This window comes from Chiloscyllium punctatum, chromosome 5 (genome assembly GCF_047496795.1).
Source record: "Chiloscyllium punctatum isolate Juve2018m chromosome 5, sChiPun1.3, whole genome shotgun sequence".
Lineage (NCBI taxonomy): Eukaryota > Metazoa > Chordata > Chondrichthyes > Orectolobiformes > Hemiscylliidae > Chiloscyllium > Chiloscyllium punctatum.
Window position 1 is genome coordinate 14,570,908 of NC_092743.1, and position 14,827 is coordinate 14,585,734.

The window sequence follows — 14,827 nt, forward strand, 5'->3', positions numbered from 1 at the left end:
GTTTATTACTATACTTGCCTCAAGAACACTTGAACTTTAGGTACTGGAATGTTATTTCATGTTAAATGTGTGGGTTATATCAAATGAGAGAAGATTTACTTACAGGTGAATTAGAGACTTGAGTCCTCGAAATGCATGCCTTGAGATGGATTGGATTTTGTTGTTTTCTACAAACCTAGAGGGGGAGGAATAAGCATTTCAATACTTTCATACTCCTGATACACAATCTATGCACAATATGAACATGTTCAGATTTTTTATTTACTTACAGGTATTTGAGTTGAGAAAGACCAAGAAAGGCATCATCTCCAACAGTGTCAAAAGAGTTTGAAGTGAACAAGCTGTTATGGAAAGTAATAATTAGAAGAATAATAATATATATTTTCATAAAATATCTGATATTATGATTGATACTGAGAAAATTTACACAGTTCCCAATCACCTTTACAAAACATGATTTAGTTCTTCAGCTGGAGGATCATATTCAATTCTGAATGGCATCTGAAAACATTGATAGTAAAAGACAGGGTGGATAAAAATAAACTATTTCCACTAGTTGGATTCTGTATAACAAGAGAGCACAGTCTAAACATTAGGACTAGACTGTTCAGGAGAGATTTTAGGAAGAATTTCTACTCACAAAGGGTGGAAATAGGTTTGGAACTGTTATACAAATGGCAGTTGATGCTCGATCAGTTGTTAATTTTAAAACTGAAATTGATTTTTTTTTGTTAAACAAAAGTATAAAGGGCTATGGGCCAAAGAGGTATATGGAGTCAAGCCAAAGATCAGTCATGATCTCATTGAATGGTGGAGTAAGGCAAGGAAGAATGGCCAAATCCATAGGCAGTGCTGTTGTTAACTGTACTGCTGGGAAAGCAGTTGAACTACACAGGTTCTGTGTAGGATGCTCAGGGAAGTCCTAATGCAATGTAATAACTCCACATAGTGATGGATCAGCAAAATTCTAGGGATTATGAATGACTTGAAAGAAACCTGTGGACAATTAATACTTCAGAACACTTGAGATTGGGAGTTGGAAAGTTCACCAGATATTTACTTGAGGCAAGATTATAGCTCAGAAAAAAAAATACAAAGGCAGGATTAGCTTGATGAGGCTTGTTGTGTGGGAAAATCTGAAACTGTGCTTGTGTTTAAGTATCAGACCGTAGTTTCCAGAGTCAAGGAAAGGAGGTTGATTGACCACAACTGGAGCAGTCATTCAAGCACTCCACGAAAGCGCAGCCCCAAGAGGGAATGTCATGGCCAGATTAATAGAATTAAGAACTGTAATCTCTTGCAAAGTTTCATGAGATTTGATGACCCACTATGTCATTAATAGATCAAGAGTATTGCTAACAAACCTGTAGGATCTGTTTTAATCATATTTGCTATTTGAGGTGCACTGTGAGGTTTGATCACAGTCTAATATCTATATTTACTAAATGTTAATTCTGGTTGTTAGAAAGAAGTTGTGCAAATAGAGTCAAAGAATCATAAAGATGTATAGCATGGAAATAGACCCTTCAGTCCAACTTGTCCATACCAACCAGATATTCTATAATAATCTAGTCACTAGGAGAAAGTGAGGACTGCAGATGCTGGAGAGTCAGACTCGAAATGTGTGATGCTGGATAAGCACAGCAGGTAAGGCAGCATCCGAGGTACAGGAGAGTCAACGTTTCAAACATAAGCCCTTCATCAGGAATTATCCAGTTCAGCATTTGCCAGCATTTGGCCCATATCCCTCTAAACCTTTCCAATTCATATATCCATCCAGATGCCTTTTAAATGTTTTAATTGTACCAGGCCCCACCATCTCCTCTGGCAGCCATTCCGTACACGCATCAACCTCTGCGTGAAAAAGTTGCACCCTCACCTTAAACCCATGCCTTCTCATTAGGACTTCCCTCATCCTGGGGAAAAATTCTTGAATATTCATCCGACCGATGCCTTTCATGATTTTATAAACCTCTGTAAGGTCACCCCTCAGCCTCCAATGCTCCAGGGAAAACAGCCCCAGCCTATTCAGCCTCTCACGAAAACTCAAGCCCTTCAACCCTGGCAACATCCTTGTCAATCTTTTCTGAACTCTTTCAAGTTTCACAACAACTTTCCTACAGCAGGGAGACCAGAATTGAATGCAGTATTCCAAAAGTGACCTTACAACATGACCTTGTTAGTTTGTTTGAAATTGTTAAATCTTATGGCTTTGTTCTCTTCGTAAGTCTCCTGGATCTCAATAGAAGTTGCTGGTGTAATGACAGTTTACAATTTTTTTTGGAACCTTGAGTTCTAAACTGGACAGACCAAATATGGCTTTATTTTGATTTGTATTTCTCTATTGTATGTTAAGAAAAAGAGTTGTTGTGGTTCTGTTCGCCGAGCTGGGAATTTGTGATGCAAACATTTCGTCCCCTGTTTAGGTGACATCCTCAGTGCTTGGGAGCTTCCTGTGAAGCGCTTCTGTGATGTTTCCTCCGGCATTTATAGTGGTTTGTCTCTGCCGCTTCCGGTTGTTAGTTCCAGCTGTCCGCTGCAGTGGCCGGTATATTGGATCCAGGTCGATGTGTTTGTTGATAGAATCTGTGGATGAGTGCCATGCCTCTAGGAATTCCCTGGCTGTTCTCTGTTTGGCTTGCCCTATAATAGTAGTGTTGTCCCAGTCGAATTCATGTTGCTCGTCATCTGCGTGTGTGGCTACTAAGGATAGCTGGTCGTGTCGTTTCGTGGCTAGTTGGTGTTCATGGATGCAGATCGTTAGCTATCTTCCTGTTTGTCCTATGTAGTGTTTTTTGTGCAGTCCTTGCATGGAACCCTTGGTGAGTAGGATTAGTGAGTATTTTGAGTCTCTAAAGTAAATGCCAACTCTTTAGGTCTTCAGTTTTTCTTCTCTCTTTCCTTAAAAATTGTAGGTTAAGTATAAAATTAATACTGGTGATTTTATTTCATAAAAATGTTACAGTGAACACCATGAACACCAACTAGCCACGAAACGACACGACCAGCTTTCCTTAGTAGCCACACATGCAGATGACAAGCAACATGAATTCGACTGGGACAACACTACTATTATAGGGCAAGCCAAACAGAGAACAGCCAGGGAATTCCTAGAGGCATGGCACTCATCCACAGATTCTATCAACAAACACATCGACCTGGACCCAATATACCGGCCACAGCAGTGGACAGCTGGAACTGACAACTGGAAGCGGCAGAGACAAACCACTATAAATGCCGGAGGAAACATCACAGAAGCGCTTCACAGGAGGGTCCCAAGCACTGAGGATGTCACCTAGACAGGGGACGAAACGTTTGCAAGACAAATTCCCAGCTCGGCGAACAGAACCACAACAACGAGCACCCAAGCTACAAATCTTCTCCCAAACTTTGAAGAAAGAGAGACATGGTTTTAATTTAATTTTAGATTGGTTCTTCAAGTGGTGATTGAGTGTCTGAACTTTGTTAATGCATGCATTTTTAATGAAGGTTTACAAGCTTATAGTAGAGCTTGAGGTGAACAGATCAGTGCATTAGAAACAAAGATACAAGAGACAGAAAAACTGCTGTTGCCTAGTAACTGGAGTTAGTATCATAGACAAAACCATCCACTACCATCATGTGCAGCTTCAGTCAGATTGATAAAATATTATTAGTTTTGCACTGACTAAAAAGTGAGGCCATTGTGGAAAAATCCTGAATGGCTTTAAAGAAAACTCCAAAAGGAAAACTGTTGAAAGCTGAGGGAATGGAAAGGTCATGCATTTGTTCTCAAAATGCTTTAAAATCAGTAAGAAATAAGATTCGGTAACCAATTATAGCCATGCCAATTGAATAAAAATAATTTCAAGTTAAGACAAGGTGACTCTTCTCTGACGTTTGAGTATTTGGAAGGTTGTTGTTGACAGTAAAAGGGATTGAATGTTTATTTCTGATATTTGTAATTAAGAGGGTTTCAAAAAGTGTTTTTTATATAGGTAATGTTGTTTGTGTCTTTTCTGCTTTGATCAAAAATAAACTATTACTATATGTTATTGCGGCCTCTTGTGAACATGTTCCGTGACTGACCATCACAGTAAACAAATAGCAAAAATAAAATTGATATTGTCAAGCAAGATTCACTGACTTGCCCAGTATTACGATCTGCTGGAGATGTAACACTGGCCCCCGGCCAGATCATAACATAAATTTGGCATTCTGGTCCAGGATTCTAATAGGAAATTCAATGATGGTAATGTAATAACAAATGGTGATAGTTAGATTCTTCTTGTTAGAGATAGTCATTGCCAAATTGTTACTTTCTACTTATCAGCCTAATCCTGAATGTCATCCAGGTCTCAATGCAATTGGACATGGACTGCTTCAGTATCTGAGGTGTTGTGAATGGTATTGCTAGGTGGCTGCACTCTGGGTTCTGGCATTGACCCAGTCAGATCAGGATGTCCCAGGTTTGTGTGCTAGTATGTATCATGTCAGCTGACTTAATTAACAACATGATAGCCATGAAGGTAAAATGATTAGAAAAGTCAAGAGAGAGGCTTTTATAGTGCAGTGGTAGATTTCCTACCTCTGAGCTAGAAAATGTGGCTTCAAGTCCCACTTATCTTTGAAGCCACAACATATTTGAACAGATTGATCTAAAATAACTAATGGAGAGATGGTGGTTTAATGATGATATCAAGAGACTCCTAATCCTAGGGACACTGGGTTCAATTCACACTTTGGTAGCTGGTTGCGATTAATTAAATCTGGAGATGAATGCTAATCTCAGTGATAGTCACTGTGTGGTTCCCTTTTGAAAAAAAGTACAATGGTAATGTCCCTACGTCTAGGCCAGAAAGCCTAAGTTCATTGTCACTTATTCCAGAGATATGTCATAGTATGTCTGAACAAGTTGGTTAAAAATAAGATGGGATAACATTTCTGAACTCATAATTGTTAGGCTATTGTTCCAGTGACAGGAGTTCAATTGCACACAACTTCGGGGAGAATTTAAATCAAATTAATAAATCAGATTTAAAACATACATCACTTTGAAGGGGCTCCTGTCACACAATGGTAGTGTCTCTACCTGTGGGCCAAGAGGTCCAGATTCAAGTCCCAATTGCCTCAGATGTGCATACTAACATCTCTCAGCAGGTTGAGTAAAATTAACCAGAAATTACAAGAAAAGATGTTTTCACTTTTAAAAACTGAAGTAAATGGAAATATTATTACTCACAGTGTACCTTGTCTTCACCCTGCTGGGAGAGACCTATCCTTTCCTGGCATGCTCTCACATTTTACAGCTCACAGCAGGTCGATTGGGAATGTGAATTTGGCATCATAAATGGCATAGTGGATAGGCTGAGGCCTGAAATGTTTATTCCCCCGTTCCTCGGATGCTACCTGACGTGCTGGGCTTTTCCAGCGCCACACTTTTCGACTCTGATCTTCAGCAACTGCAGTCCTCAATTTCTCCTAGCCCTCATTCCAGCAGTAAGATCCGACAGCCATCTCCTCACTAGGTTTGATACCCCTGGTGTTTTAAGCAATGTTCAAATCTATTATACATGCTTCTGGTCAAATCTAGATTGTCACAGCACATAAAATAGTTCACAACTGCAAGATCAGATTGCTGAGTATTTATAAGATGACAAGATGTTGAAGTAGAAGTAGCCCATTTAGACCATCGAGTCTGCTTTGACATTCAATGAGATTGTTGTTGATCTGATAATCCTCAACTGCACTCTTCTGTGTCATCTCCACAACCCTTATTGACTAAATGTCTAACTAACTTACCCTTCAAATATACTTAATAACCCAGCCTCAATGACCCTCTGCAGTAAAACATTCCACAGATTGACCACCTTCTGAGAGAAAAAAATGAGTTCTACAGATTAACAAATGAGAGAAAAAAATTCTCCTCATCCCTGTTTTCAATAGGTAACTCATTATACCGAGATTACATCCTCTGGTCCAAGACTCTCCCACAAGGGGAAACAGCCTCACTGCAGCTTTGTGTGAAATCCCCTTATTGTATTGTATAGGTTGCCTCTTATTCTTCTAAATTCCACTGAATACAAGTCCAACCCAATTAACCTTTCCTGATAAGACAGTCCCTCCATACCTGATATCAGCCCAATGAACCTTCTCTGGACTGCCTCCAATACCTGTGTGTCTTTCCTTAGATATGAGGCACAAAACTGCTCACAGTATTCAAGCTGTGATCGGACTTGTACCTTGTATAGGTTTAGCAAGACCACCCTATTTTAATACTTCATTTCTTTTGAAATGAAGGCTAAGGTGCAGTTGAGGACACTGGATCTGTGCTTAATGGAGTTTGGAAGGATGAAGGGGCATCTGATTGAAACTTACAGAATTCTGGGAGGCTTGGACACAGTGAATATACAGAAAATGTTTTCACACTTTGGACCCGAGGGTACAGCCTCAGAGTGAAGGGTTGCCCTTTAGAAATTAGATGAAGAGGAATTTCGTCAGCCAGAGGGTGGTTAATCTGTAGAACTCATTGCCAAAGGGGGCTATGGAGGCCAAGCCATTGAGTATCTTTAAGACAGAGATAGATAGGTTCTTGGTTAGTAAGGGGATCAAGGAATACAGGGAGAGGGCAGGAGAATGGAGTTGAGAAATATATTAGCCATGACTGAACGGGGGAGCAGATTCGATTGTCCTAATGGCCTAATTCGGCTCCTATGTCTCATGGTATTATGGTCTAACATTCCATTTGCCTTTCTTATTACCTGCTAACAAGCTAGTGGATGGTAGCAAGTTCAATTGCCACTTGTTCCAGACGTTTGTCACAACATGTCTGAAAAGGTTGTTTAACAATAAGATAGGGTAACATTTCTGGACTCATGATTGCAAGGCCCATTGCTCCAAGGATGCACTCAATCCCCAAACAGCCTTGCGGCGAATTTTAATTCAATTCATAAATCAGATTTAAAATACAAATCACTTTGAATGGGCTCTTGTCACACAATGGTTGTGTCTCCTTTTGTGATGTACAAGGATCCCCAAATCCATCTGAGCTGCAAATTTCTGCAGTCTTTCCACATTTAATTAATATTCACTGTTTCTACTCTTCCTGAAAAAGTGCATAACCTCACCTTTTCCCACATCACATTCCATCTATCAAGTTTTTGTCTATTCACTTAATCTGCCTATATCTCTCTGCCACCCTCACCACTAGCTTTCCCACTTATTTTTGTGTCATTCACAAACTTGGCTGTGGCACATTCACTTTTCTCATCCAAATCACCAGTATATTATAAATAACTGTGTCCCCAGCACTGATCCTTGTGGCTCTCCACTAATTTATTGGTTGTCACCCTGAAAATGCCCCCACTACCCGAACTCTCTATCTTCTGTTAGTTAACCAGCCCTTTATCCATGCTAATATACTAACCCCAAAACAACGGGCTCTTAATTTATTAAGTAGCCTATCATGTGGTACCATATCAAGTACTTTCTGCAAAACCAAATATTTTACATTCAATGCTTTCCCTTTACATACCCTGCTTGTTCCCTCAAAGAATTCCAATATATTTTTGAGGTTTAATTTCTGTGTACAGTTCTGGTTGCCCTGCTATAGGAAGATTATTATTAAATTGAAGAGGGTTCAGAAATGATTTACCAGGATGTTACCAGGAATGGTTCGAGTTCTAAGAAGCTGAATAGGCTGAGACTTTTTTCAGAGCAGCATAGCAGGTTGGGAGGTTATAGAGTTTTATAAAAACCACGAGGGGCATGGATAATATGAGTAGCAAAGGCTGTTCCCTAAGGTGGGGGAGTTCAAAACTAAGGGCCATATAAGGAGAAAGATTTAAAAGTGACCTGAGGGGCAACTTTTAAACACAGACAGTGATTCGTGTGTGGAATGAACTGCCAAAGCAAGTGGTATATGCAGATACAGTTACAACATTTAAAAGATGTTTAGACAGGTATATTGATAGGAAATGTTTAGAGGGTTATGGGCCAAATGCTGGTAAGTGAGACTAGTTAATTTGGGAAATTTGGTTAGCGTGGACTAGTTGGACCAAAGAGTCTGTTTCAATGCTGTGTGACTGTATGACTCTATGACATGCTGGGTGATTATATGCACCATAACAACCAGCAATTTATTCCAGAGGCATTATCAGCCACCATATTACCAAAGAACTTTAATGTCAGTGACATTTGTGACTTTTCCCTGATCTTACTAACTCCACAAAGCCTCCAATTTTTGAAGGCTGAGGCAAATTAGAAATCTGGGTATGAAGGTCAGCCTTTACTCGGAAGGTAACACATGCACCTCTGAATTGGAAAGTTGTAGAATTGAGCCACATCCTGAGATTCATGCACATTCTCGGCAGATACACCATTGCAGTGCTGCTGACTGCCTTCCAGATGAAACATTAAACTGACACCCTGTCTTCCCTCTCAGAAGGATGAAGAGATTCCCTGGTATTATTTCAAAGAAGAATGGAGGTGGCAGGTTGGAGGGGAATATGGCCAATATTTAACCCTTGGCCAATGAAACCAGAAGGTGGCTCTCATTGCTATAACTGGGAGCTTGATGTGTCTCCAATGGCTGCTATGTATCCAACACAATGACTAGATTTCAACAGTACTTAATGGGCTGTTAAGTGTTTCAGGATAACATTACAAAAATGAAAGATCACTCCTTTCTACAGTGGGAAAATTGAGTGACCTTTGGAAGGCCAATCTGATTAACCGAAGCATATATCTACCTCTAGATGTGAGGCTCCAAGTGGTTTTCTATCGCAACAGTTAGAAGACATAACATGGAAATTATCAGAATGTACAACACTGTAAAATATTCAGCTTCAGCGGTACAGCCTTGGCCTGAAGCACTCTATTTTTAAGAAATTTCATTTTTAAAAACTTACTACTCAACCAGAGAGCACCTGAGAAACTCAGCAGACCTATGGAGAGGGAAAGAGCCAATGGTTTGAGTCTATTATGATTCTCTTACAGAACAGATGCTGTCAGGTTTGCTGAGTTTCCCCAGCACTTTCTCTTTTTTATTTCAGATCTCCAGCAGCACAGTATTTTGCTATTACTCAACCAGCTCTCCTTCACAGCAGTACTGAGCTAATTATTTTTAAAATGTAACCCTGCGCTGTTACAAGTTTTGCTGCAGTAATACTCCTGCTGTTCTTGTAGCAATGAGAAGCTAAACCTATATGATTCCTTTGTCAAGTTAGAATGTAGTACCCAGGTAAAATATCCTTTCCTTTACAAATATTACAGTATCATCAGGAAGGATGTTATTTTTTCATTGAATTTTATATCATCATAATCTGAGTCAAAACTGATGTTCTGTTATGTACTGCTCGATACATACAAAGTCACAAATTCTCTCTGCACACTAACACTAATAATTTACACCTTATATATTTGAGTCTCCTATACAGACGTCTGTGCAGATAATACTTTTTTTTAAAAATTGCCCAACAACTCATTGCCTTGCTGTTTGACCACTCCCGGGGAGATTTTAGTATTAACCTCTTCTTGCACGGTTAGTATTGTAATTATTTCAGAATAATTGCATCAGCATTAAACCCCTCCTGACATGCCGCCGACACAGCCGCTGCTTACACGCCACAACGTGTGTTCATTATCAACTGGATAAACACAAAAAAAAGGATCTTACAGGAGCTGCAGGGAAGGCATGTGTAAAAAGCTGCCTTGTGGGATTTCACTGAAACCAGACTTCGCAAACGACCTGTAAACAAAACGCACCAATTAAAAAGATCAGAAATTCTGAGCTTTTCCAATCAATCGAATCACTGTTGACTGATACATCCATCATCAACTGACAGCAACATGGAAGTATCCCTCAAACATGATGAACAGTGGTCTGCATTCACAGGCGTCTTTTTTTTACACAATTGCAATGACAAGGGTGTAAGGGAGGTGAGATCCTGCGGTGATCATGCAACATTATATAATAAACACAGTCAAGTGTCCTATTAATGCCAATGACAGTTAAAGTATGCATCACGCAGTACTCACAAGGAAACTACACCAGGAGGAAAATTGTGAGGAATGGATTTTCTATTTTCGCACAAAGCATTATCCTTGGAGCAAGTGCACCCCCCGGGACATCTCAGCTGCTTGGATGTCTTCGACTCGATTAACAGCAACACATACACCATCCACAAGAAGAAGAAAATTCTTTTCGCGGCATATCCCATGCTTCGGAACACTTTTAGTGCAGTCAGTGCAAGGAATATCTCAGGTCCAGAACTGCTTGATGCTTTTTCCCCTGCGTTTGAAGTCAAATTCCGTCCCTCCAATGCCTACAAAGCTGATGTATCTTTCACTGGTGCAGCACAGCTCCTCATAGACTAGTCTGCTCCCATTTCACGAATACGAGGGCGAACCTAAGAAATTATTCCTGGCAGCAAGACAAATCTGTTTTTAATTGATTTTTATACATTTTTGTGAAAGTACCCTGTAATGGCGCGTTGCCTTTGTCGAATCAGGAGCGGGTTTCCTGTTGGTTATCCGCAGTTTACATGTTTGCAAAATGCCACTGCGGACCCCTTTCCAATAAAATGGTATATGCTGAAATCCTCTGGGAGTTTATTGAAGAAAATATTATGGGTGGGTGGATCTTCAATCCCTGTACACCGTTCAACGAGATGCAGTGAGAAAAATATAAATAGAGCAGACTGTAATTTAGCAGTAATGGAAAGCATTTTGTAACATTAATATTAGTGCAGAAATCTTTTTGATAAAAACTGATTATGTTTACAGATCTTCTTGAGAAATTATATTATGGCATTATATAAGGTATCAAATAATTAATGTTTAATATTTCTATATTGTATTAAATATTTACACTTATCCCCTACTCATAACATTCGATTTAAAATCTAAACAATTTCATTACCTGTAAAAGTCCAATTCTATATTTTAGCTTTCTACACCCACAAAACTATTTTTAGCTTTGGATAGAGAAAGACTGAGCTAATTTTAATCCATGCCGCTCCTTGCAAAGGCTAAATTTAATGCAGCATTTTGAAGTTGCATTTGCAGGATCCATATGCAAAGCAGTTTCTATTTTTAGCTGCAGTGTAACAATGTGACACAAAGAATGCTGTGCTAAAAGGCAGATCAAGTTAAGGTTCGTGTCCTTGATTTCCCGCTTGAGCCCCTGAGCAAAGACACAAGCCAGAGGCGAGTCAAGCTCAGACATACGTGAGGTGAAGGGTCTCACCCACATCTGGTTGAATGGCTCAAGATCAGCAGTAGCTGAGATCTGATAATAGGCTGACCATGCACAAAATCAATAGGTTGCAAACATTGAGACCATTCACAACATTAGGTGCATGCAAGCTCTCCAAATAGCAATTCAGTCAGTCCCCTTCCCAGGCTTGACCTTTATAGCCTGCATGTTAACATAAACGAGGAGCAGGAGAAGGCCACTCTGCCCTTTGAGCTTCCTATTCATTTCAAAACAATCGTTGCTCACTTGATTATTCCACATTTCCACCTACCACCTTAATCTTTCATCCCTTTGTGTATCTTTGCTTTCAAGGATATTCTGTCTTTATTTCTACCACTTTTGAGGAAGAAAGTTCCAAAGACTCATGACCTTCTACGAGATAAAAAGAAAGCCTTTCTTAATTGGGTGCTAACCACTGAGCCACCATGCCACCTCTACCACTGAGCCCCTTCCTTAAATAAGGTGATCATTTATCTCTAAATAAAACCCCAGATGTGGTCTTACCAATGCCCTGTTTACCTGAATAATAATCTTTCTATGTTCATATTCAATTCATCTTGCAATGGTATAATAACATTCTATTATCTTTTCTAATTATTGATTGTACCCTGTGATACAGGTTTATAATATACATTATTGTCGTTGCTATTATTATTGTTTGGGAATCTGGGTTGTAAAGTAGAGGTAAATGGACTTATGGTTTTCAATCTGTGAAGGCGAATTTTTTTAAGAGTCAGAACCTCATTCTTTTAGCAGTGAGTCAAAACAGCATTTCTGAGAATTTAAGTACTTAAGCTAAATGATTTGATAAGCTCCCTGATGACACAATTTATTAAGTTGAGCTGCTGTGACCTAGAGAAAGAGAGGCCAAAACAGGTTCACTTCAGAAGAAGAGTCCTATTCTAGCATGTGTTTGTTAAGCAGAGGCAAAGTAGACAAAATAACGGGAAAAAGCCCTGCCTTTTTTCTTAAGAGTTCACTGAAGAAACTGTTAACTTGTGTCTCTGTGTCTCAAGGAGAGGTGAAGACTTTTGCTTTTGGTGCACATGCAGAAGTTCACCAAATGGGAATAGTTGCGTTTCTGTTATCAGTTAGAGTCATAGGGTCATACCCAGGGGAAACAGACCCTTCAGCCCAACTCTTCCGTGCCGATCAGGTATCCCAATCTGACCTAGTCCCATTTGCCAGCATTTGGCTTATAACCCGCTAAATCCTTCCTATTCATATACCCATCCAGATAACTTCTAAATGTTGTAATTCTATCCACCTCCACCACTTCTTCTGGCAGCTCATTCCATGCATGCTTGAAAAAGTTACCCCTCAGTTCCTTTTTAAATCTTTCCCCCCTCACCGTAAACCAATGCCCTCTAGTTTTGATCTTCCCCACCCTAGGAAAAAGGATGTTGGCTATTCACCCTACCCATGCCCCTCATGATTTGAAAAACCTCTAAGATCATCTCTCAATCTCCAACGTTCCAAGGAAAAAAGCCTCAACCCATTCAGCTTCTCCCTAGAACATAAACCCTCCAGTCCTGACAACATCTTTGTAAATCTTTTCTGTACCCTCTCAAGTATAACAACATCCTTCCTATAGAAGGGTGACCAGAATTGTACACAATATTCTAAAAGTGGCCTCACCAATTCCTCTACTGCATATGAGCTGCAACATGATGTCCCAATTCCTGTACACGATGAACTGACTAATGAAGGCAAATTGTTAAATACCTTCTTCACCACCCTGTCTATTTGTGTCTCCCCCCCCCCTCCGAACTTTCTTTGACACTCCCTACCATTAAGTGTACATATCCTGACCTGATTTGCCTTGCCAAAATGCAACATTTCACATTTATCTAAATTAAACTCCTCGGCCCATCGGCCTACTGTCCATTTATTGCTCATCCTTTGTTGCCCTTGAAAAGGTGATGGTGTGCTGTCTTCTTGAGCAATCCATTTAGACGATCTTTGTGGAATTATATGTGGAATTACATGTTCCAGAACTAGATTTTGTTTCATCACTCTTCTGTGGGGCATCTTGGAGTGTTTCACCATATTAAAGGACCTATAGAAATTCAAGTTATTGGTGCCTCATCCATGATGCTGCTGATTTACTCTACCTCAGATAGAGTCTTCCTGCCAATATTGACACATTTAACACGTGTTTTGAAGAGTCCCAAGCCATGAAAATGATTCGAGAGTCCTCGTTGAGGCAAGTAGCTCACTTACACAAGCCGTCAACCTCATGTCCATATTAGGAGAAAATGAGAACTGCAGATGCTGGAGATCAGAGTCGAGAGTGTGGTGCTGGAACAGCACAGCTGGTCAGGCAGCATCCGAGGAGCAGGAGAATCAATCTTTCGAGCATAAGCTCTTCATCAGGAATTCCTGACAAAGAGCTTATGCTCGAGCCATCGATTCTTTTGTTCCTCAGATGCTGCCTGACAAGCTGTGCTCTTCCAGCACCACACGCTCGACTCACGTCCATATTAGTCAAACTTTCTAAACTATCCAAAACATATCTAAATATGTACTTTATTTGAATGGCTGGAGACAGGCCAAGACACATGTTATAACTCTGTGCAGCAAAGCATCTACTATCACTGAGTAACCAGGCATCTGACACCTATTGATGACCAGGATGAGCTAATATCCAGAATTCAGGCAGTCTGACGCTGATTCAGAAAGCACAAAGATTTAGTAATGGCAACTCTGACTGAACTCTGCTTATCTTCATCTCGACCACTCCATGTGATGAAAATCTTAACATTCTAACAACGAAGACTGAATTCGTAGAAACAGAAGAACAGAAGTAGGTCATTCCTCCCATCAAGCCTGCCCTGCCATTCAATATGATGCAAACCATCAGGTTCTGAGAATTTATTCATTTTCCTGTCCCATTAATTTCTCCACTGCAACTTCTTAATAATACTAATTTCCTTTAAACTCTTCATTCTCTCTAGCTGCTTGGATGTCTACTTCTGGGAGACTATTTGTACTTTCCTCAGTGAAAATTTACACAAATTAACCATTTAGCTTGCCTTCCATTTTTTTTCTGTTCTCATTATAATTTGTCCTGACTCTGCTTGTAACGGGTCCACATTTGTTTTTGCCAAATGTTGCACTTTTACATACCTAAGGAAGCTTTCGGGATCATTTTATGTTTTTTATGAGATTGCATCCCTATTCTAATCTCCTTTTCATTATCAGAATCTTGGGTCCTATTTTGCTGTATTCTAAATTCGCCCAAACCTCAGATGTACTGATATATCTGGCCACTCTATAAGCTTTTCCTTATGCAACCCTGAACTTCTTTCTGAAGTTTTTTTAGATTTTGCACCTTGAAGAAACATCTAGTTTCAGTAAGTCATCTTACAGTTCTTTAAAGACTATCCACTGCCAATGTACAGTCAGGCTTTTAATGTATTTTCCCAGTCCAGCTCAGACAACTTGTAACTCATGTTTCCATAATTGCCCTTTTTCAAATTTGACCCCTTTGCTTCGCAATGAATCCCCTCATTGTATCCCTATTAGATTTATTGATTATCTTGTACTTACGAGGAGCAGGAAAATCGACGTTTCGGGTAAAAGCCCTTC

At 39.8% G+C, this 14,827-nt stretch overlaps 1 protein-coding gene across 1 annotated transcript in view; it reads right to left on the reverse strand.

Annotated features, from left to right (window-relative positions):
- The window catches only part of LOC140476894 (leucine-rich glioma-inactivated protein 1-like), a 29,349-nt gene extending 18,738 nt beyond the window's left edge, over positions 1–10,611 (reverse strand). Inside the window, exons 1-4 of the mRNA XM_072569790.1 lie at positions 10,018–10,611; positions 9,656–9,727; positions 270–341; positions 104–175 (exon numbers count right to left, since the gene is read on the reverse strand). Of these exons, the coding sequence (XP_072425891.1) occupies positions 104–175; positions 270–341; positions 9,656–9,727; positions 10,018–10,199 (398 nt within the window). The 5' untranslated portion in view covers positions 10,200–10,611. The remainder of the gene's footprint in view (positions 1–103; positions 176–269; positions 342–9,655; positions 9,728–10,017) is intronic.
- Positions 10,612–14,827: the final 4,216 nt, after the last annotated feature.